Below are 20,924 nucleotides of genomic sequence, written 5' to 3'. Positions count from 1 at the left end.
GAACCAATCCTGCCAGAAAACCCTGTGATAGGTTCACCATAAATCAAAAATTACTTGAAGGCACAGAACAACAGGTGTTTCCTAACAAACTTCTTATCAGTCTTGATTTGCAATCCAGATCCCTTCCCAATGATTCATAGGAGTACACCATTCTCTTTTTGGGGGGAAACTGCAGTAAAATAGGTACTGAGAACATGTTAGCATTTTACCATCCTTGTTGAGCAGTAGCCCCTCTTTTTCCTTGGTCATTCTCTTGCTTCAAATGTAATCCCAAATCCCCCTTTTTGTTGCTTCCTGCATCCCTAGCCAGTCCCAGCTCATTTTGAGCTTTAGCTTTTTTAATTCTATTCCTGCAAGCTTAGGCTACACATCTGTACTCTTTATGGTGATTTGTCTTTCCATTCTTTATACATCTCCTCCCTCACTTCCTCCTCTTACATTAGTCATTTCTTGCTGTTGTTGTGTGCCTTCAAGTCGTTTCCGATTTACGGTGACCCTATCATGGGGTTTTCTTGGCAAGTTTCTTCAGAGGGGGTTTGCCATTGTCATCCCCTGAGGCTGAGAGAGCATGACTTGCCCAAAGTCACTCAATGAGTTTCCATGGCTGAGCCGGGATTCCAACCCGGATCCCCAGAGTCATAGTCCAATGCTCCAACCATTACACCACGTTAGCTCTATTAATTATATTAGTCATACTGGCTGATATTTCTGCCAACCGAAATCCAAAATGTCTGGTGTGCTTTCATCCAGATACACAACAGGTAGAACAAAGTGCCCCCACCCTCTTTGGAGAGATTTTTGGGGAGCTGTACAAGCTCTCTGTCTTTTCCTGAGCAACCAGTTTCCTTTTCAAAATCAGTAATATGACCTTTCCTCCACATTCATAGCAATGCAACCACCCCCACACTGGCAGTAAGCAAATATCTGAGAAGCTAAGAGCAGTTGTGCAGAGTGATGCTATAATATACCAGAAGCTTACGTGATAGATATGCTCTGGAAGAGGCACCTACTTAAAAATTTTAGCTGAACTTGCTGCTGTTATGGCCAAGTTCCCTGCCTCTAGCTGGAGAAATGCTCTTTGTCAGACAATTAATTCACAGCATTCCCTAATGGGGGGAAATGCTTGTCAGGTTGGCTTAATTGGGTTGTCTTTTCACCCTAAAATGAACAATTCTGTTTGCAGGACATTTTGCCAGGTTCTGGAATTGTTTGACAACTAAGAATATTTTCTTTTTAATATGGTTTATTTATATACCGCTATTCCAAGGATCATAGCGGTGAACAACAATAATACAACAGTTAAAACATCGTATCACAAATTACAGCAATAATACAACAGTTAAAACATCATAGATCACAAATTACAACCCCCCTGTACAAACATCATATGCTATAAAACAATTAAGAATACATGAAAACATGTATCCGGTTATGTATACTGTGGTAGTGAATGATGTTGATAGAGCAATTAGTAAATGGCTATACATTGGCGATGACTATACCTGTAACACCTCTACTGAAAAAACAATAATCACCTGCTTCAATCATAAATGCCTATGTTATTTTTGTAAACAGAGGACCTGTTTAAAAATACATTTTAAGACATTATGGGGACCGTAACCTCTTTCTCACTCTGCTTTTCCCTTCTTCAAAAAGTGGAGTGTGATTGCACTAATGTTACAGAAAGCCATGGCTTACATCTGCATTATTACTAGCAGAAGTGCCCCTATCCCAGAAAGAAAACTTACATGTCCTTCCAGTTTAAAAATATTGTAAGCCAAACTGGTTTTCTATCTTTCTAGAGGCTGTGTCCTTTTCTTTTCTCATGTGTGATAAATATCTCCCTCAGTAGCAGGTTCTCTTAAAGTTTTCAGAACAAAGCAAGCAAATGGAAGTACTGTTTCCATTATACAGAAGACCACACAGATACACAGCTGCTGGGTCTGGCAAGTTAGGTTTCTTTCACACGTCAATTATAATATGCCAGTACCACTTTTAAGTCTGCATCCTACAGAATCTTGGATTTGTAGTTTGGTGAGGCATTAGGATGTTTAACTGTTGCACAAGACTACATATCACAGTGGGACCATAGCAGTTAAATTGGCATTAAAACACTGTAATTGTATAGCGTGGAAGAAACTTGAGAAAGGCAAGTTTCTTCCTTCTGTTTTTTAAAGCTATTGTACACATAATGCTAAATCACATTAAGTTTAAAGATATGTTCACAATCTTCCTGGTGTAGTTGCCAACTTACAAGAATCTAAATATCCCAATCCATAATGAAGAATATTTTTAAAAAATCAGAGTTTTCAAATAAAAAGCTAGAAAGAGACAAATGTTTTTCAGAAAGTTTTCACCAAATGACAGACAGCAGCAAAATAGTAAGGCAATTCTGTGGGGCCTAAATATCCTAAAGGCACCAGATCCCACCATATCTTGGAATCTAAGTATGGTTAACACTGGTCAGCACTTGGATGGAAGATCGCCAATGAATACCAGGCACTGTAGACCAGGGGTAGGCAACCTGCGGCCCCGTGGGCCGGATGCGGCCTGGCGCGGCCTTGGGACCGGCCCCAGCCCGGTCCTACCGCCGATTGCTGCCGGGGCCTTTTTTAAAAAAGGTGTCCACCATTTGAAAATGTTGTCCTACATTTGCCTTAGTTTATTTATTTAATTAATTTTTAAAAATTATTTAATTATTTATTTTTTGGCTTCGCCCCCCCCCCAGTTGTCTGAGGGACAGCAACCCAGCCCCCGGCTCAAAAAGATTGCCTACCCCTGCTGTAGACTATATTTCAGAGGAAGGAACTGGCAAAACCACCTCTGAGCATTCCTTTCCTAAGAAAACTATGAAATTCACAGGACCTCCATAAGTCAACAGGTGACTTGAAGACACATACATACACCACACAATGATATTCTGTAGCAGAACTGCTATATGTAATAACCCCTCTGTTGTTGTATGCCTTCAAGTCATTTCTAACTTGTGGTGACTAAGGGGATCTCATCACAGGGTTTTATTAGCAAGATTTATTCAGAGGGCGTTTGCTTTTGTTTTCCTCTGAAACTGAGAGAATGTGAACTGTCCAAGGCCAGTGGGTTTCCATGGCTGAGTGAGAATTCAAACCCTGATCTCCAGAGTAATAGTCCAACAATAATAAGCCCTCTGGAACCTCTCAATCCACTGTAAAATACATAGGATTTCTCAGTTAGGAAGTTTATGGATTATGAATACAGTGGGCCCCTGGTATCCCCAGGGGTTTGTTTCCAGGATGCTTAAGTCCATTAAACACAGTGGCATAGTAAAATAGTGTCCTTTATATAAAATGGCAAAATCAAGGTTTGATTATTGGAAATATATATACAGTGGAACCTCGCCATACGCGGGGGATCCGTTCCGGATCCCGCTGCGTATGGCGATTGCTGCCTATGTTCGAGCCCCATTGTAAACAATGGGGCTCGTGCACGGCGGCACGGAGGTGCGCGGGGCGCAACGGGCGCACGCGCCCATTCAACTGAATGGGACGCGCCGCCCCTTCCGCCCCGCAGGCGCCCAGCAGCTTGAGCGCGTACGCTCAAAGCCGCTTATAAAAAGTCCGCGTATGCGGGGCCCCACTGTGTATGTGTGTGTGTGTGTGTGTATATATATATATATATATTCATATTCAAGACATGCATAGTTGAGTCCATGGATTAAAAAATACTGAGGGCTGACTGTAATATTCACTTGGAAATTTAACTTCTGCCTTTTTTTATTTAATAGATTTATGCTCAACCAATGCTCTGGATGGCATATTAAATAGGCTTCTCTGACATGTATTCCACTAAAATACACTTGATTTCTCCTCGTGGCAGCATTTATTTACACTTCCCTATTTCATCCCCAAACTTGTTTAGCACCAGCAGCAGGTGGTTACATCAAAAGTCCTTGGTTGAAGCCCTGTCAGTCTTTACTGATTTGTGTGAGACTTCATATGTACCATTCACTTTATGTACCAGGCCTGTGCTTTCTTGTTACATATGATTGAAGGGTAGCTCGACACACTGAACAGCCTTCGGGTTCATAGTGTACTTATTCACGGTAATTAATAAATATGGATCTTGCTTTGTCAACAAACCTTGCTCTCTGACACTATTCCTCTTCTGGATATCACCTGACACATAATAAATGTGGCACAAAACAGTAAAAACAGCAAGCACAAAACCAAATACCTAGCTAAACAGTTATCAATTTAAATATGCCTGTCCATCTTTCGAAGTGTAGATGGGGTTGTGGTATTAATCCACAACAGCAACTTGATGAGCTCTAGATTAGCTAATCTATCTATTGTAGCAAAATGCCTTTTGAGAAAGCAGGCTCTAGCCTAGATCATAACACTTTGCACCACCATATCTGAATGCCACAAAATGATATGCTTGTCCGACACTGCAAAAAATAATGCAGTTTGACGCCTCTTTAACTGCCATGGCTCCATTTTATGGAATCCTGGGCTTTGTAGTTTGTTGTGGCTCCACATCTCTCTGACAGAGAAGGGTAAATATCTCACAAAACTAGAAATCCCACAGTTCCATAACACTGAGCCATGGCAGTTAAAGCAGTGTCAAACTGAATTAATTCTGCAGAGTAGATGCAGCCTAAACTATGAAACATGCCTGAAGAAGAGCCAGGTTTTTATTTCACTTGCTTTGAACAGCATAAAAGTACAGTTGACCCTCTTTATACACGGATTTTTTATACACAGATTCAAGCATCTACAGCTTAAAAATATTCAAAAAAAGGTATAAATTTCAAGTATCAAACCTTGATTTTTCCATTTTATATAAGGGACACCACTTTGCTGTGCCACTGTATTTAACGGGACTTGAGCATACACAGATTTTGTTGTTCCTGGAACCAAACCCCAGCGTGTAACAAGGGTCCACTGTACAGTATTGTTGTGTGCGAGTTTTTCCAAAGACTTGCTGTTTTTGCTAAAGACAGTACACTCTTCCAGGCCTCCACTTAGGGCTTGGAGACACTTGTTATTGTGAGAAGCCCCAGGAAAACAAAGGCTTTGATTTCCCACTTGGCCATGAAATCCATTGGGTGTCCTTGGCCAAGGCACACGCTCTCAGCCTCAGGGGAAGGCAGTGGCAAACCTCCTCCAAACAAATCTTGCCAGGAAGAAGATCCTGTGATAAGTTTGCCTTAGAGTCACCATAAATCCAAAATGACTTGAAGGCAAACAACAACATACAACTGAGCACTGAAGTTAGAGTTGTCCAAGCCGTAGTATTCCCCATCACCATGTAAATGGATGTGACAGCTGGACAGTGAAGGAGGCAGCTAGGAAGAAAACAAACTCATTTGAGATGTGGTGCTGGAGAAGAGTGCTGAGGATACAGTGGACAGCTGAAGAGACAAAGAAATGGGTCCTTGAACAGATGAAGCCTCATATCTCCCTGGAAGCCAAGATGATAAAGTTGAGGTTGTCATACTTTGGTCACATCACAAGAAGGCACAAATCATTAGACAATAATGGTAGGAAAGGTAGAAAGTAGCAGTGGTTTGAGTGTTGGGTTAGGGCTCTGGATACCAAGGTTCAGTTCCCAACTGGGCCATGTAAACCCATGGGGTGACTTTGGGCAAGTCACACTCTCTCAGCCTCAAAAGGACAGGCATGGCAACAACAACAAAACCCAAATAAAACAACCCTGAAGAAACTTGCCAAGAAAATTGTGTGATGGTTTAGCCTTAAAGTAAGTCGGGAAAGACATGAAAAGACACACAGCAACAACTTTAGTTCACATTACTAAAAGCAAAGTAAGCCCTAGGTCCAAAAGACACTGCAGAAATCATCCAGTTTGAGAGCACTTGAACTGCTCTGGCTCAAAGCTAGGGAACTGTGGTAGCCTTTGTGAGAGAGACATTTAGCCTTCTCTGCCAGAGAGAGCTCCGGCGCCACAGTACAACTACAATTCCCAGGATTCCATAGCACCGAGCCAGGGCAGTTAAAGCGGTCTCAAACTGGATTATTGGACCCTAGTTGGCATATACAGTACAGGGAAATAAGAGGCTGCTGCTGCTGCTGCTTTGGCCCTTTACCTTGTTTCGATGGCTGCAGCCCACTGCAAACCTCCTCTGAACCAACCTGGCCCTGAGAACCCCAGGACAGGCCCTCATTAGGGATGCCATAAATCTGCAACAACTTGAAACAACACAACACACACCTCCACGGGGTTATTCCTGCGATCATGTGTGTGTTTTGGAGAGGCTTTTTGTGCCCCTTCCCTTCATTACCTCCCTCACTCACCTCATCGCCCAGGACTGGCTCGCTTTGTTTTCAAGGCGCGGCCCAGAGAACGAAGCGCCTGCCTCCAGCTCCAGCCACAAGAGCAGCAGCAGCAGCAACAGCAAGGAAGGACTGAGGGAGAGAAACCCACAGCTCCTTCCCCTTTTGGGCTCCGTTTCCCTCTCACCTTTGCCCCACATCCAGCCCCAGCAGGAAGACGAGGGAAGGCCGGGCCTAGGCCGCCTCTGAGGCGGGGCCTAGAGTTTGAGGGAACGCCGCCCTCTTAGGCCTTGCTTTTGGGCTGCTTGCTGCTGCTGCTGTTGTTGTGTGCCTTATTATATGGCCACCCTCCTCAGGGGCCCAGTATGGCCAGCAGAAAGGCCTCAGCTGGGAAAAGCACTCAGTCATTAATATATAAGGAGGTTTTAATATCAAAAATGTCCAACAAATGTAATTACAGTGATTTTCTGGCCCCCAGCTAAAGAGTGTGTGTGTGATCAATGCAAAATACACTCTGCCAGAAAGCAAAAACCACAACAAGTGAAATGGCTAAATAACTGGAAATTGCCAGGCTGCATCCACACTGGGGGAATAACCCGGTTTTGCACCACTTTAACTGCCTCAGATCAAGGCTGTGGAATTCTGGGAGCTGGAGTTGGTTGTGGGGCCCACAAACTCCCAGCTCCCAGAATTCCATAGCCTTGAGCCATGGCAGTTAAAGCAGTGCAAAGCCAGGTTATTTCCCCAGTGTGGATGCAGCCTGCATTTGAAATTGCTTGACTATGGAGTTTATCACACGGGAGGAATTGCTCTTGATTTCGAATGAAAAGGAAGTGGGGCCAGAACGCATTCACATGAATTTGCTAGTTCAGCGAATTTCCGTGAATTCAAACTGTGTTCAAACTGACTTCCCATTGCCCGAAAATAGCTTGCCATTGCCCGAAATTGCATGTGGTAGTCTAATACGCAATAATATGAAACCCCATGGTTGCGTTCGGACTGACTTCCCATTGCCTGAAATTGCGTGTGGTAGTCTATCATGCAATATCGTTAAACCCCATGATTGTGTTCGGATTGCCATTGGATTATACTTCCAATTTCCCTTTTCTGATAAACTCCTATGATTGTCTATGACTGTAATTTGGGGTCAGGTTAGAGAACCATGCAAGACCCAAAGTTGGCACAATAATTTTGCATCCTGACAAATTTGTGTGAACTTAGACCTATCTACTGTATGCTTCTTGTTCTTTCTAAAAAGCATAATATCCTTCGTGTTCTCAAAACAACAGAACCCGAAGTCAGCAACAACGTGAAGAAACACAACACACACACACACATTGGATTATTTCTGCAGTGTGTTTAGGAACTTTAAAATAGAAGGTCTCCCCTCCAAAAAATTTAGGGTTTTTTTATAAATAATTTTTATAAATAATTTTATTAAGCATATTAAAATACAAACACAACCCATGATAAAATACATCCATCATATCAGTCTAATAAGATAAATACAGACATGCATACCCATCTACATCACACACATTTATGACATTTACATGTATATCTCGTTTATCATCATTATTATTGGTACTGATAACCTTCTATTCCACATTGAAGAAACTTGCCAAGGAAACTCAGGTCCAAATCACACTCAGGGAAAAAAAATAATCCACTATGAGACCACTTTAACTGCCCTGGCTCAGTGCTAGGGAATCCTGGGAACTGTAGTTTATCGTGGCACCAGAGCTCTTTGATAGAGAAAGCTACATGTCCCATGAAACTACAGTTCCCAGAATCCCCTAGCAATTGAGCCCAGGGCAGTGAAAGCAGTCTCAAACTGGATTATTTCTGCAGTGTATTTTGGACCTCAGTTGCCCTAGGAAGGCACACAACAACAAAGGGGGACCTATCATGGGCTTTTCATAGCAAGATTTGTGCAGAGGTGGTCCTCTGAGGCTGAGAGAGTGTGACTTGACCAAGGTTAACCAGGGGGTTTCCTGGCCAAAGCAGGAATTGAGCCCTAGTCTCCAGAGTGATCATCCAACAATCAAACTACTTTGACATATTCTAAGGAGGCACAGAAAGAAAACAACAGGGTGGAGAAGAAGGCCAATCCTCGGTTTTTCCTCTCCACCCCATTGAGGAGAAAGAGTCAGGCCGTGAGGAGAAAAACAGGCCTGACAGCTCCTTCCCTCCTATATTTGCTGCTGGTTGTTTGTCTGCCATGCCAGTGTCCTCCATTGACATTCTGGCGTGTGTGGGTGCATCTACACACTGTCGAAATGGTGCAGTTTGACACAACTTTATCTGCCGTTGTTCATCATACATAATTATGGGATTTGTAATTTTGTGGAGGGGGGGCACCCACATTCCTTAGCAGAAAAGGCTAAAAGGCCATGTGGAACTACAAATCCCAATATTTCATAGGATGGTGCTGTTGCTGTTGTAATTCTCCACTGACATTTTAGCTCCTGCGGATACCTATACACTGTAGACATAACACAGTTTCACACCACTTTATCTGCCAGGGCTCATAATGCAGAATTCTGGCATTTGTAGTTTTGTGGGGGCACCAGCACATTTGGGCAGAGAAGGCTAAAGACCTTGTAAAACTACAACTCCCAGTATTCCAGAGGATGGACCTGTTGCTGTTGTGTGCTTTCAAATCATTTCTGGATTATGGAGACCCTATCATGGAGTTTTCTTTACAAGTTTCTGCAGTGGGGTTTGTCATTGCCATCTTCTGAGGCTGAGAGAGTGTGACTTGCTCAAGGTAACCCAGTGGCTTTACATAGCTGAGCTGGGATTCAAACCACTACACCGCAATGATGCTACAGCACTTCAAAGTGATGTCCAACTGCATTATTTCTACAGTGTAGATGCCCCCTATCTTGTCGTTTTGAATGGCCTTCAATTCAAGAAACTGTTTCTTATTTTCACTACATATCCTAATGTGCAAATATAGATGAAAATACAACACACACCCTACAAGTATTATCAGAGAGGATGATTTTGTAAATAGATTATGTGCTATACGTGCAAAAAGCACTCTCAATTTGAGATGAAGACTCTGCATTCTAATAAAGGAAGGTCCTGCCATATATAACTTTCCTCATTACCCTCCAGAAAGTTTCTTCTTAACCGTTTCCAAAGGAGTAGCCCTATTGGAAAAAAACCAAACAAACAATAATGCTAGGAAAGGTGGAGGGAAGCAGAAAGAGAGAAAGACCACATGCTAGAGATGGATAGACTCTATTTAGGAGGTCATTGTTATGAATTTGCAGGATATCCTCCATCTCCAGTGGAGGATAGGGAGTCCATTTGGAGATAGCATATCTACAGGGTTGCCATGGGTTGAGATCGGCTCGAGGGTGGATAACAACAACAAAGCCCTACTGGTCTTTTGTAGGGAGGAAAGAGCAAAAGGGGGGAAAGGGTTCTGTGACATTTTGAATGCTAGGTAACGGTAAAGGTAGTCCCTTGACATGAATGTCTAGTCAAAACCGACTAGGGGGCTGTGCTCATCTCCATTACTAAGCTGAAGAGGCAGCGTTGTCCGAGGACTACTCCAGACTGGTGGTCAAGTGGCCAGCATGACTGCACCAAATGCTGTTACCTTCCCACTGAAGTGGTACCTATTTATCTAATTGCATTTGCATGCTTTCAAACTGCTAGGTCGGCAGAAGATGGGACAAGTGACAGGAGCTCACCCCATCATGCAGCACTCAGGCCTCGAATTGCCAACCTTCTGATCTTCTCTGATCATCAGAACTGGTGTCCTAACCACTAAGCCACTGCATCTTGAACGCTACCACATTTATTATGGCATGAATTTGTGTAGCATAGAACACATTTTATTAGATGCATAAACTGTTATGTAAAATTGCATGTATGTATACAATACACAACCTGCCTAAATACCTTAAAAGCACTAAATCCCATCCGATTTTGGAAGCTAAGCAGGGTCAGCCCTGGTTAGTACTTGGATGTAACACCGTCAACAAACACCAGGTGCTGTATGCTATATTTCAAAGGAAGGAAGGGTAAAATCACCTCTGAGTATTCCTTGTTAAAGAAATTCATGGAGTTGGCATAACAGGAACTTTCAAGGCACAAACACACACATTCAGTACACATGATTGGAAAGGGTAGGATTGCAGACAGTGAATAGGGAAATAAGATGTTGAAAGTACTGCCAGACAACTATTTCATTCGAGTTTATCACACAAGGGAAATTGGAAGTATAATCCAATGGCAATCAGAACGCAATCATGGGGTTTAATGTTATTGTGTGATAGACTACCACACACAATTTTGGGCAATGGGAAGTCAGTCCGAATGCTTCATGGGGTTTCACGTTATTGCGTGATAGACTACCACACACAATTTCGGGCAATGGCAAGCTATTTTCAGGTAATGGGAAGTCAGTTCGAACGCAATTCAAATTCACGTGAATGTGTTCTGACCCCACTTTCTTTTCATTCGAAATTAAGAGAAATTCCTCCCGTGTGATAAACCCCATTAACAAGGAGCATTCACAAATTTGCTTATAATACAAACTTCATGGCAAGTGATTTAAGTCATGATGTAAGTGATGAACATCATGTTAATTGGTAATCCATCTAACTTGCGTAGTGGTAAGAAGCCAGTTTCCTAATTCAAAGTTTTGGTGACTGACTGCAATTGAAACGCCCCAGTTTTCCCCTCTCATTATTCTTTGCTGAACAATGGCTACTTTCAGAACAGTCTCCTGGGAGGCTGCACTATTCTGAATATTGCTATTTCTGATATCAGATCAGCATCCATGTATTCTTTTATGGCAGGAATGGGAAGTGTGTGGACTTGCAGTGTTTTCCAAACTTTGGTCCTCCAGATGTTTTGGGCTTCAGTTTCCAGAATGCTTGATTGTTGGCCAAACTAGCTAGGGATTCTGGCACTGAAGTCCGAAACATCAGGAGGACCAAAGTTTGGAGATCACTGGTGGAGCTTCAGATTCCCAAACTTTGGCCTTGCCAGTACAGCCTTTGCCAGTATAGCCAATGGTGAGGAATGTGGGGAGTTGCAGTCCAAAAACATCAAGAGGACCAAATACCAATTGCTCATCGCATTTTATCTTGAGATTTGCCTGATAGCTCTCTTTAAAAGACAGAAAAGCACTGCAGACGTAAGGTGGCATATATTACATTGGAAGATGAGAAAATGAATGTTGTAGGTCACTGCTTCTCGGGCTATCTGATATGGGGAACCAACAATTACTTTTTTCCAGTGTGCCAGGGACCAGTACCATATTTGTATTTATTGGCTATACTTGTTTTTTTCCTGGAAAATTGAAATGGTGACGTTATCAGTTGCTGTGAAGGCACTGCCAAAGTAAATATTGAGAAAGAGTTGTATCTAGGTCTGTTCTCTGTCTTTGAATCCTTGTTTTCTGCTCTGTTGTTGCTAATGAGTTTAATGAATCTGTAATGAAGCATAGGTCTGCCACCCAAGGTGAGAAAAGTTATAATTACTCAGGACAAGCCTTTAGCAAATTGATAATATCACACGCATAGTTTCAGCTGGGAGTCTTTAGGGCTGAAGGGCGGGGTATAAATACCATAATAAAATAAATAAAACAAGAGATGATGCCCAGTCATTTTCTTTTCTCAGTTTGTCATATAGTAAATTATTTCTGGGTATCAACGAGGCTGTGCCAATTTGTTTGTCCACTTCATTGAGTGGTTATTATAGTTTAAAAATGCCTGGTGTAAATGCTAAAATTTTGAGTCTTTGTCCAACAAGTCTGAAATATTGTAATTATATCATTAATCTATTCTGACATACAATGAGCAAGGCTGAGGACTCTGTCTGTACATGGGCCCTACCAAATCCCCACATGTGATAAAATATTATGGTGATCTGTAGGTTTTATTCTACCATCTCTAACTCAAGGATGCCTTAAATCATAGTACTAACCAGTGTACCATCACGTATCTTGTGTGTAACGAGAACTACTGTAATAATGCAAAGAAACAGAAGATGCCAACAAAAGAGCTAGAACAAGAGACCTCTTCCACAAAATCTGAGAAATCAAAGCTAGAGAACACACTACATGATCCAGAAGAAATAAAAAGATGGTAGAAACAATACATTGAAGCAGTGGCATCACTAGGGTTGGTGTCACTTGGTGCAGTAACTCAGGGTGTCACCTGTGTGACCAGATGTCCTCCTTTTCCAGGACACGGCCTACATTTCAACCTTCTGTCCAGGAATAATTCCAAAATGTCCTCCATTTTGAGCAGGAAAAGCCCATTGAGAAACACCATGTTAGCTTTTTCCCTTCAAGAAATGTGTCTTCTTGGCTGCCTTTCTTTGCTGCAAATAGAGGGATAGGATGGATCCTTGTAAAATTCTTTTTTTCTTAGGAGCAGCAGCAGACAAGCCTTGCCCCCAGAGCTTAGGGTGCATTTGTTTTTCAGATTGGAAAAGGACAGCAAATAAGCAATTGGCTGCTTGAGGACATAACACAAATGTTGAAAGGATCCCCCCCCCTTAATTTCAGCACAATGGACAAATGAAAGGAATAACTTAAAGGTAGGTTCAATCAATAGTTTGTTGCTCCTTAAAATCACTCCTTAAAATTGTAAAAGCACAATTTTAAGCATTTGTCTTGCTCAGAGTTCTATAAACGCTATTTGTTTATGTGTGCCTCCAAGTCAGTTTTGACTTATAGCAACCCAAAGTCCAATCTATCATAGGGTTTTCTTGGAAGGTTTCTTCAGATAGGGTTTGCCATTGCCATTCCATGTGAGAGTGTGACTTGCCGAAGGTCACCCAGTGATTTGTTGTGCTTGAGTGAGGATTTTGAACCCTGGTCTCTGGAGTTGTAGTCCAAAGCTCAAACCATTACTATTCTGGCTCTCGTAAAATTGCCTGTATTGCAAGCCCACAAGGCATTTTAACAAAAATCAGAAAAATGCAGTTGAATACATAATAAAATATAGTATAAGTCATATAGCTGCAAATAAACCATATGAAAGGAGTTTATATTAGTGTTTTTAGCTTTCATTTTGTAACGTGCTACATTTTGCAGTGCCTTGTCCTCCTTGCGGTTGTAACATCTGGTCACCCTGGGTGCCAAGCCCCCAACATTGACCTTCTCTTATACCGCACCATATAGAATCCTTAGAAATGTTTTTTGTACTAATGTTACTCATAAATCATAATTCCCACATATCACTGAATGTAATGGTAATAGTTGTGACATAAACAACCAACAAAATTAAAATTATACCTTTAAATTACAATGTCATATGCAGAGCCTAACGTATTTACATGTACATAGTTTCATGTGGTTAAAGTGAAAATTTTGTAAGATTTTTTTTGAAGAAAATGTTAAAAGAATTTTTAAAAATCATTATTTTAAAATTTAAAATTTATTTAAATTTGCCATCCATAAATTTATTTAATTTTTGAATTCCAGTTTATGCTGGTTGGTGTAAGGCAAACTACAAACCATCTAGAAAGTTGGGCCATTTACTGGGCATAAGACTAAGTGGCCATGACGGCAGCAGTAAATTAAGGTTGGTAGTGTCCAGTGGTGAGATTATAGGAACAGAGTCTGAGACAAAAACCAGAAGGACATCTAGAAGGTCACCATATATTGTGCCATAGTGGTGGGACAAATAGAGGTCCCCAGAGTTACTCTACCTTAGTTTTTGATTCCAACCAGCTGCGGTTCCAACCTTCTTTGTTACACATTCTGATTTTACTGAGTTTAGAGTACATCCTAAATCTTGCTGCTTAACAGTACAAATCTAGGATGTGCACCCGGTAAAACCACTGTGTTTAAGATCCATATGCTATGTGCATAAACAAAAATGGTTGTTCTGGCTGTAAATATTACTGTACTCAGAATAAGTCTGTAATAAAGAAGCAGCCATCAGAACAGCAAGCCTTCTATAAATCAGCGTAATGTTGTATACTAGTGGAATGCCCACAAGATGGCAATATTTGCCTGCTGAAAAGTCTTCCACTGAGCATCTAGACCCCATTGTTTTTCTCAGAAGAGTTTCCAGGAGCAGTTTTACCTTCTGCAGTAAAAACAAGTGGTACCTTGAAGACTAACAAATACATTATAGCATGAAATGTATATGCTTGATTTGGCTTGTCTTGGAATATTCTTTCTGAAAGAACTCTCTACTTGCTAATATTTTGCCACTGTTAGTAAAACATGCAAGTTTTACTATATTTTTAAAAAGCAATCTCTACTACATTTTACCTTTATCTCTGCAGAGGTATTTCAGGGGGCTTTTCTTCCAGGAATCCTACATTTTACATTTCTTTATTTTAGGTATATAGATAGACAGACATCTAGCTCAAAAGTAAGAAGCATGGAGATGGGTAAAAAAAATTATATTATTTTTTAAAAAAAATACAATTATCAAAATTACCACTTTTGCAAGAAACAAATCATCGGTTTTGTTTCTTCATGCGATTTCAAAGGAACCAGGAAGTTTTAATTAATTTATCTAGTTGTGGGCAAAGTAGCAAATGAATTAACAGAGGACTTTAATGTACTGTTGGAGTAAGGTCTGAATCAAACTTTTGTTAGTTGAAGGACATCATTTTAACAAAGTGAAATGAGGGGGCTCAACACACTGTTCCTTTGGAGCGGTGTCCCATGACCCCTTTCTTCAATAGATTGGGTCGCGGCAGCCGCACACCGTGGCCCCAATTCAGCACTTTGCCAGTAGGGTTGCCATGTCCCACCTAGGGGCGGGACATTCCCGCTTTTCAACCGGGTGGGGAGGTCCCGTCCCGGTTTCTTCATCGACCCGGGTTTGCCCCGGGTCGGGTAGGCTGCCACTGCAGCGGCTGCTGCAGCTGTTGCACGCGGCCGCTCCTTTGGCCGAAGCGCGCGGCTGCTCACAAAACTACAAATCCCTGGGTTCTGTAGGATGGAACCACAGCAGTTAAAGTGCTATCAAACTGCATTATTTCTAGTATAAATGCATCCTAGCTAACCTGAATATGTGTGTGTGTGTGTGTGTGTGTGTAAATAAAATGAACAAAACAGAACAATAGATTAGGTGATGTGAATACACAACGACATACTGACAATGGTTCAACTTGTCCTTGTCTATGAAAAACAGGTTTATGGCTAACATTTGACATTGTTGCATCATGAACAACTATTTCTGTTGTCAGGCTCAGTCCCTGCTGAAATAAAGATGTGAAGTCTTAATAGCAGCATTATTTTGGGCAAGAATGGTCAGTGCAGCCCTAGAAGTGATGTCCCATCTCTGATTTGATAGGTGCCATTCTGCAGCCTAGAAGAATACAAGAAGGTCTCTGGAGCCAGATCCTGTTGCTCTTATACTGTTATAGAAAATTGGGTTCTTAATAGCAAGGACCATTCTCACTTAATCCATAGCCTAATAGAACAAAGTAGGCAAGAGGACCCAGATAATCACTGAGAATTCAGTTTATTAAGCCGGAAGACCCCAGTGGAATTCCTATTCCAATACAATGTGACAAATTGAATATTTATGCTGAATGTGCCTCTAAACTCGGCATTAAGACTATAAAAATATTTAAGTGTAGGAATTAATTTTTCTTTAATGAGGCAAATTTTAGATCTGGGTGGAAATGAAGTTTGCCATTTTGCACAAACAGAGCAAGGGTTTGGCTGTCAATGGATCCCCCCCCCCCCAGTCAGAAATCAATGCAGAACAATCACATACCTGCTAATATTTCACAGATGAAAACTGGAACATGCTTAGCCAAGCAACATCAGAATGTGGCCAAGATGACAAGTGTTATTAGTGAGGAAGAACACACAAACTAGGAGAGGCTGCAGCAGTTTGCTTTTGCCTAGCTCTACTGGGAAAGGCCAGTTTCTGTCTCTCCTGCTGTCTGACTGAGTTAACTGACCTCTAATCTGCATTGCAAAAATAATGCAGTTTGACTCTGCTTTAACTGCCATGGCTGAATGCTATGTAATTCTGGGATTTGTAGTTTTGTAAGATATTTAGTCTTCTAAGTCAGAGAGCTCTGGTGCCACAGCAAACTACAATTACCAGAATTACATAGCATTGAGCCATGGCAGTTAAAGTGGGGTCAAACTGCATTATTTCTACAGTGAAGATTAGGCTTGAGTGCAAACCACTTTTGCATTTTGAACTCAGTTTGCAGCAATTGAAGTAAGCCAAAGGCAAAGGAGGGTGGTGTGTGTGAGAGAGAAACTGGGACATTTAAAAAGAAACTGAAAAGTGGGACAAAAGAGAAGTAATTGTGACTGTTCTTGCTAAAGTGGGAAAACAGGAGGGTATGGTCATAGGGAAGTGGTTAGTAAACCATCGCTGGGCTTTCCTTTTCTCAAGCAGGCTTTTAATAGTAAGGCTTTTGTATGTTTTTAATGGCTGAATATTTTTTATTTTAGTATGTTTAAATGATTTTGCTATTTTTAACTTCTTACATCAACATGATGTTTTTAATTGTTTTTAAAAGTGTTTTAAAAACTGTTTTTAAAAGTCTCTTTTGTGACCCACCTTGGTTCCAATTTAGGAGAAAGGCAGCATACAATATAAGGGTGTGGAAACCATGCCTTATGAGGAGAGACTTAGGGAGCTAGGTATGTTTAGCCTGGAGAAGAGAAGGTTAAGAGGTGATATGATAGCCTTGTTTAAATATCTGAAGGGATGACATATTGAGGATGGATCAAGCTTGTTTTCTGCTGCTTCAGAGAGCAGGACCCGGAACAATGGATGCAAGCTCCTGGAAAAGAGATTCCACTTAAACATTAGGAGGAAATTCCTGACAGTGAGAGCTGTTCAATAGTGAAACACACTCCCTCGGAGTGTGATGGAGTCTCCTTTGGAGGTTTTTAAACAGAGGCTGGAAGGCCATCTCTTGGAGGTGCTTTGATTGTGAATTCCTGCATGGCAGGGGTTGGACTGGATGGCCCTTGCAGTCTCTTCCAACTCTATGATTCTAAACAAATATTGGCCTCAATCCAATTGCTAGTCCCAAGAAGAACAGAATCATTTGTTAGGATGGTAAATCAAGAACTAACATATATATCTCACTGGTTTACCTACCAACATCAGGTGACTGTAGGACTACCATAGTCAAGACAAGCAACTGGATTGAATTTACTGCTTGAAAGTAGTTATACTTTAGGAGGCATCTCTCTCCCCTTTTTGAAATCCATAGACAGGAATATTCCTTTACCTTGGACAATTCACACAGATAAATGATCTTGCATGAGACTGAACTGCAATTATCTCAAATCCTGTGGAATATTTTCCATGGGGGAAAATTCTGTTACAAAAAGAGTGTTCAATTATTTTTCAACAATAACTCAAAGCAGCATCCAGTTACCCAGTGAAGTAATTCCCATGGCTATCATGTTACTTGTACTGGCACTAAAAGAGACTTGCAACAGACATTTCTAGACCTTTGGCAAGGGAAGAAAATAAGCAGGCATCAAATGAGCCCATTAGCATAAATATACAGCAAGTCCCTCATCCTCTGAATGGTTCTATTGTATTTACTGTGCAAGTCACACCCTTTTCTATCCAGATTTTTTACTAAAAGTGTGTGTGGAGAGGAAAGCAATGAAACAACTGAGGTCTTTGTTAAGATGGAATTCAGAGCACATTCACTACAGATTCTTGTAGTATAGTATGTTGTTAACTTGGCCTGAATAAATGAACTGGGTGTTATAAGCATGTTGGTTCAGGGCCAAAATGGAATGGTAGGAACATCTAATTTGCAAACTACGTTCAGTTTGCTGCATATTGTTTCCAAAATGTTTACTTAAATAAACCTGTGCTTATGTGTTTTTCCTTATGTGGATTGACAGCCATTTATTCTTCAAAATGAGTACGCAGACAGCTATTTCAGTTTTCAGAAGTAATCAAATATGTGGACAGGGGCATTTGGACTACAGCTCCCCTCTCCCAAGCGAATGATCATCTTTGGCTGAGGCATTCTGTGAATTGTACCCGCATCCAACAAATAGCATTTCTGAACTATGACAATTTCATTCTGGACATCTATGCTTGACATAAGTTTAAGACCTCAAGAACTATCTGATCCAGTAAAATAGTGTTTTAGGTACCTTACTTCCCAGAGCAGTAAGATGCTCCAGGGGCAGGAGTTAGTTTGGTTTGATTTCCTTTGCAACTGAGGTAACTGGAGACTTGAAAAAAATCTATACAGTCAGCACTCCTTATCCACAGATTCAACCATCCATGGTTTGAAAATATTTTTTAAAATATATAAATTCCAAAAAATAAACCTTGATTTTACAATGTAATAAAAAGGACACCATTTTAATATGCCATTGTATGTAACAGGACTTGAACATCCATAGATTTTGGTATCCATGTAGGTGCCTACAAGTTGTTTCTGTCTTATGGTGACTCTAAGGCAAAACTATCATGGGAGTTTCTTGGCAAGATTTATTTGGAGGAGATTTGCCTTTGTCACTGCCATCCTTTGAGGCTGAAAGAGTGTGACTTGCTGAAGGTCAACCGATGGGTTTACATGGCCAAGCCTAGATTCAAACCCTAGTCACCAGAGTCCTAGTCCAATGCTCAAACCACTATACCACACTACCATGCTATTCATAAAATTCATTTATGTTGCATATACACTTTTTAGACATACCCTGAAGGTAATTTTATATACAATATTTTTAATTATTTTGTGCATGAAACTAAGTTTGTGTAGACTGAAGCATCAGAAAGTAGAGGTGTCGCTATCTCAGCCACACATGAAAGAAGTTTTGGGTTTTGGTATATTTCAGAATTCTGGATAAAGGAGACTCAATCTGTATTATTTTTCCTATGCTATAGGCATCAGATAAAAATCTATGAAGCTGTGGTTTTACAAATTAATTGTATTTGTGCATTACAACACAATAATTAGAGCAAATCATATGCAAGTTGAAAAAGTGGAGCAGGGGAAGGACTGGCACCATGTCAGTCACTTATGATGGTTACAGAGATTCATTTTTCCCATTCCCTGAAAAGTTTTATGCTATATAAAAAAAAACTCAGATTTTCCTATCCCTGCAACTACCAAACAAGAAGACTGTATAGCATGATGGTCAAGATACCAAGAAAAGGAAATTATAGGAATAGCAGTGAGTGTAATAAAAGAACTGATCCTATTTGGAATTCACTGATACATGATTTTAAAACAAAAGCAGGAGGGCAGATTCACTAGCTTCCTATTCTTCAGCATGTCACTAAAATGATTTGCTTCACTCATTCCCCCTTCTGTTCCACGCACTTTCTGCATGTAATATTACTGCAGGAAGGCAAACTGTATTGACTGGATAAAATTACAACTTGCTTTCAACATGCTTTCTCTAATTAGCTAGCATCATCTCATTTATGTTTAGCATTGATATTCTCCCTTTAAAGAACAATATACATTGCAGCCTTTGCCATTTTTCCCTATTAATGACACAAAACCCTCTTTCTAGAGCAACTGTGTTCTGCTTGCATCATCAAAATTACCCATGTCAGGTGTAAGCTGCAAGGGGCTATACTATGTGTGATTATTTCACAGTATGTTCCAGGTAAGTCAAAAGGACTTGCTTGAACATAAACATGATTGCAGCCTTAATGTAGCTCTTTGTTTCAGCTTCATGACATGCTATCCACAGTTTAGCTCTAACTAAAATGGAAAGCCTGCTCTGAAGGTATTAGTTTCCCAATTCTATATCAGCTTACATCCAACTTGCAGAGGCACTGTTCGACTTGAGCTACTGTGTGCACCTCAGCTTCATCCCAAGTAATAATACAGAAAACTAGAAATCTGCTTAGTATGGGGCATAATGGGCACAACTGGAGCAATATAAACCATTTTACTGGCACCCACAGATGTGGCGCTGAAGATATGATCATTAATGTAACTAGCTAGGACTAAAAGCACTGAAAATTTAGGTATTCACAAGGTTTCCTGAAACTAACTCCATTACTCTGACCAGTTAACAATCTTAAAATATACGTGTTTACATTTTTGCAACCTATTGCCACTTAATTCTGAATTTCCTTCACATCTCTATGTACCTAGGGTTTTGTGCAAATAAATCTGAATTAGGGAACTAAATCAGTTAGGCTTTGGTAAAGTTAATGAAATTTTAGTAATGAGGAGACTGGTGTGAAAGTTAAAAATCCAAACCAACTCGTTGTCAAGTAAAAGTTTATTGTGAACAAATGCAGCCAGAATGGTAAAATGTCCAGTTAAAGAACCTATGATTGATAAAAGTTTCAGGTCCAACTGGAGGTTAGTAATGCCCTAGGTCTTTGAACTAGTCAGAGTGAACATGCTTGAGGGACGTCTATATTCCGTATTTCTCGATCATCCCATTTGCCTTCGAGATATAAGCCTTCATGGCTTCTTCCTTGGACACACCTGTAGTGGAAAAACTAGCAGTTACTACCATGTCTTTTTCTGAGACGGGGAAAAAGAGGAGTTAATTTACATAAAATCTACAATAATTTTAACCTTTCTTACGGTTCCATGCTTCCCATTTGGCTTTGCCTTTCAGGTCTAACATTCCAGGAGACTCTGTCAAAAAACACAACACAAACAATTATTATTATTATTATTATTATTATTATTATTATTATTATTATTATTATTATTATTATT

General features: G+C 40.6%; 2 protein-coding genes across 9 annotated transcripts in view; both read right to left on the bottom strand.

The window, feature by feature from the left end:
* CROT (carnitine O-octanoyltransferase) overlaps positions 1 to 6,447 on the bottom strand; it is a 35,889-nt gene extending 29,442 nt beyond the window's left edge. For 2 of the 8 annotated variants that reach the window (XR_006104568.1, XR_006104569.1), the window contains exon 1: positions 6,086 to 6,287. Coding sequence is in view for 3 of the 8 variants with exons in the window: in XM_042474215.1 (XP_042330149.1) it covers positions 6,086 to 6,175 (90 nt within the window). In the remaining 5 variants the exon portion in view is untranslated. The other 6 variants (XR_006104567.1, XR_006104566.1, XM_042474212.1 and 3 more) reach the window with 6 other exon arrangements.
* Positions 6,448 to 20,454: 14,007 nt separating this feature from the next.
* Positions 20,455 to 20,924, bottom strand: part of ACBD7 (acyl-CoA binding domain containing 7) — an 11,160-nt gene continuing 10,690 nt past the window's right edge. The window contains exons 3-4 of the mRNA XM_042477174.1: positions 20,778 to 20,840; positions 20,455 to 20,684 (exon numbers count right to left, since the gene is read on the bottom strand). Of these exons, the coding sequence (XP_042333108.1) occupies positions 20,611 to 20,684; positions 20,778 to 20,840 (137 nt within the window). The 3' untranslated portion in view covers positions 20,455 to 20,610. The remainder of the gene's footprint in view (positions 20,685 to 20,777; positions 20,841 to 20,924) is intronic.

This window comes from Sceloporus undulatus, chromosome 6 (genome assembly GCF_019175285.1).
Source record: "Sceloporus undulatus isolate JIND9_A2432 ecotype Alabama chromosome 6, SceUnd_v1.1, whole genome shotgun sequence".
Classification (NCBI taxonomy): Eukaryota; Metazoa; Chordata; class Lepidosauria; order Squamata; family Phrynosomatidae; genus Sceloporus; species Sceloporus undulatus.
The sequence above is the reverse complement of the archived record's forward strand: the minus strand, read 5'-3'. Positions and strand labels throughout refer to the sequence as shown.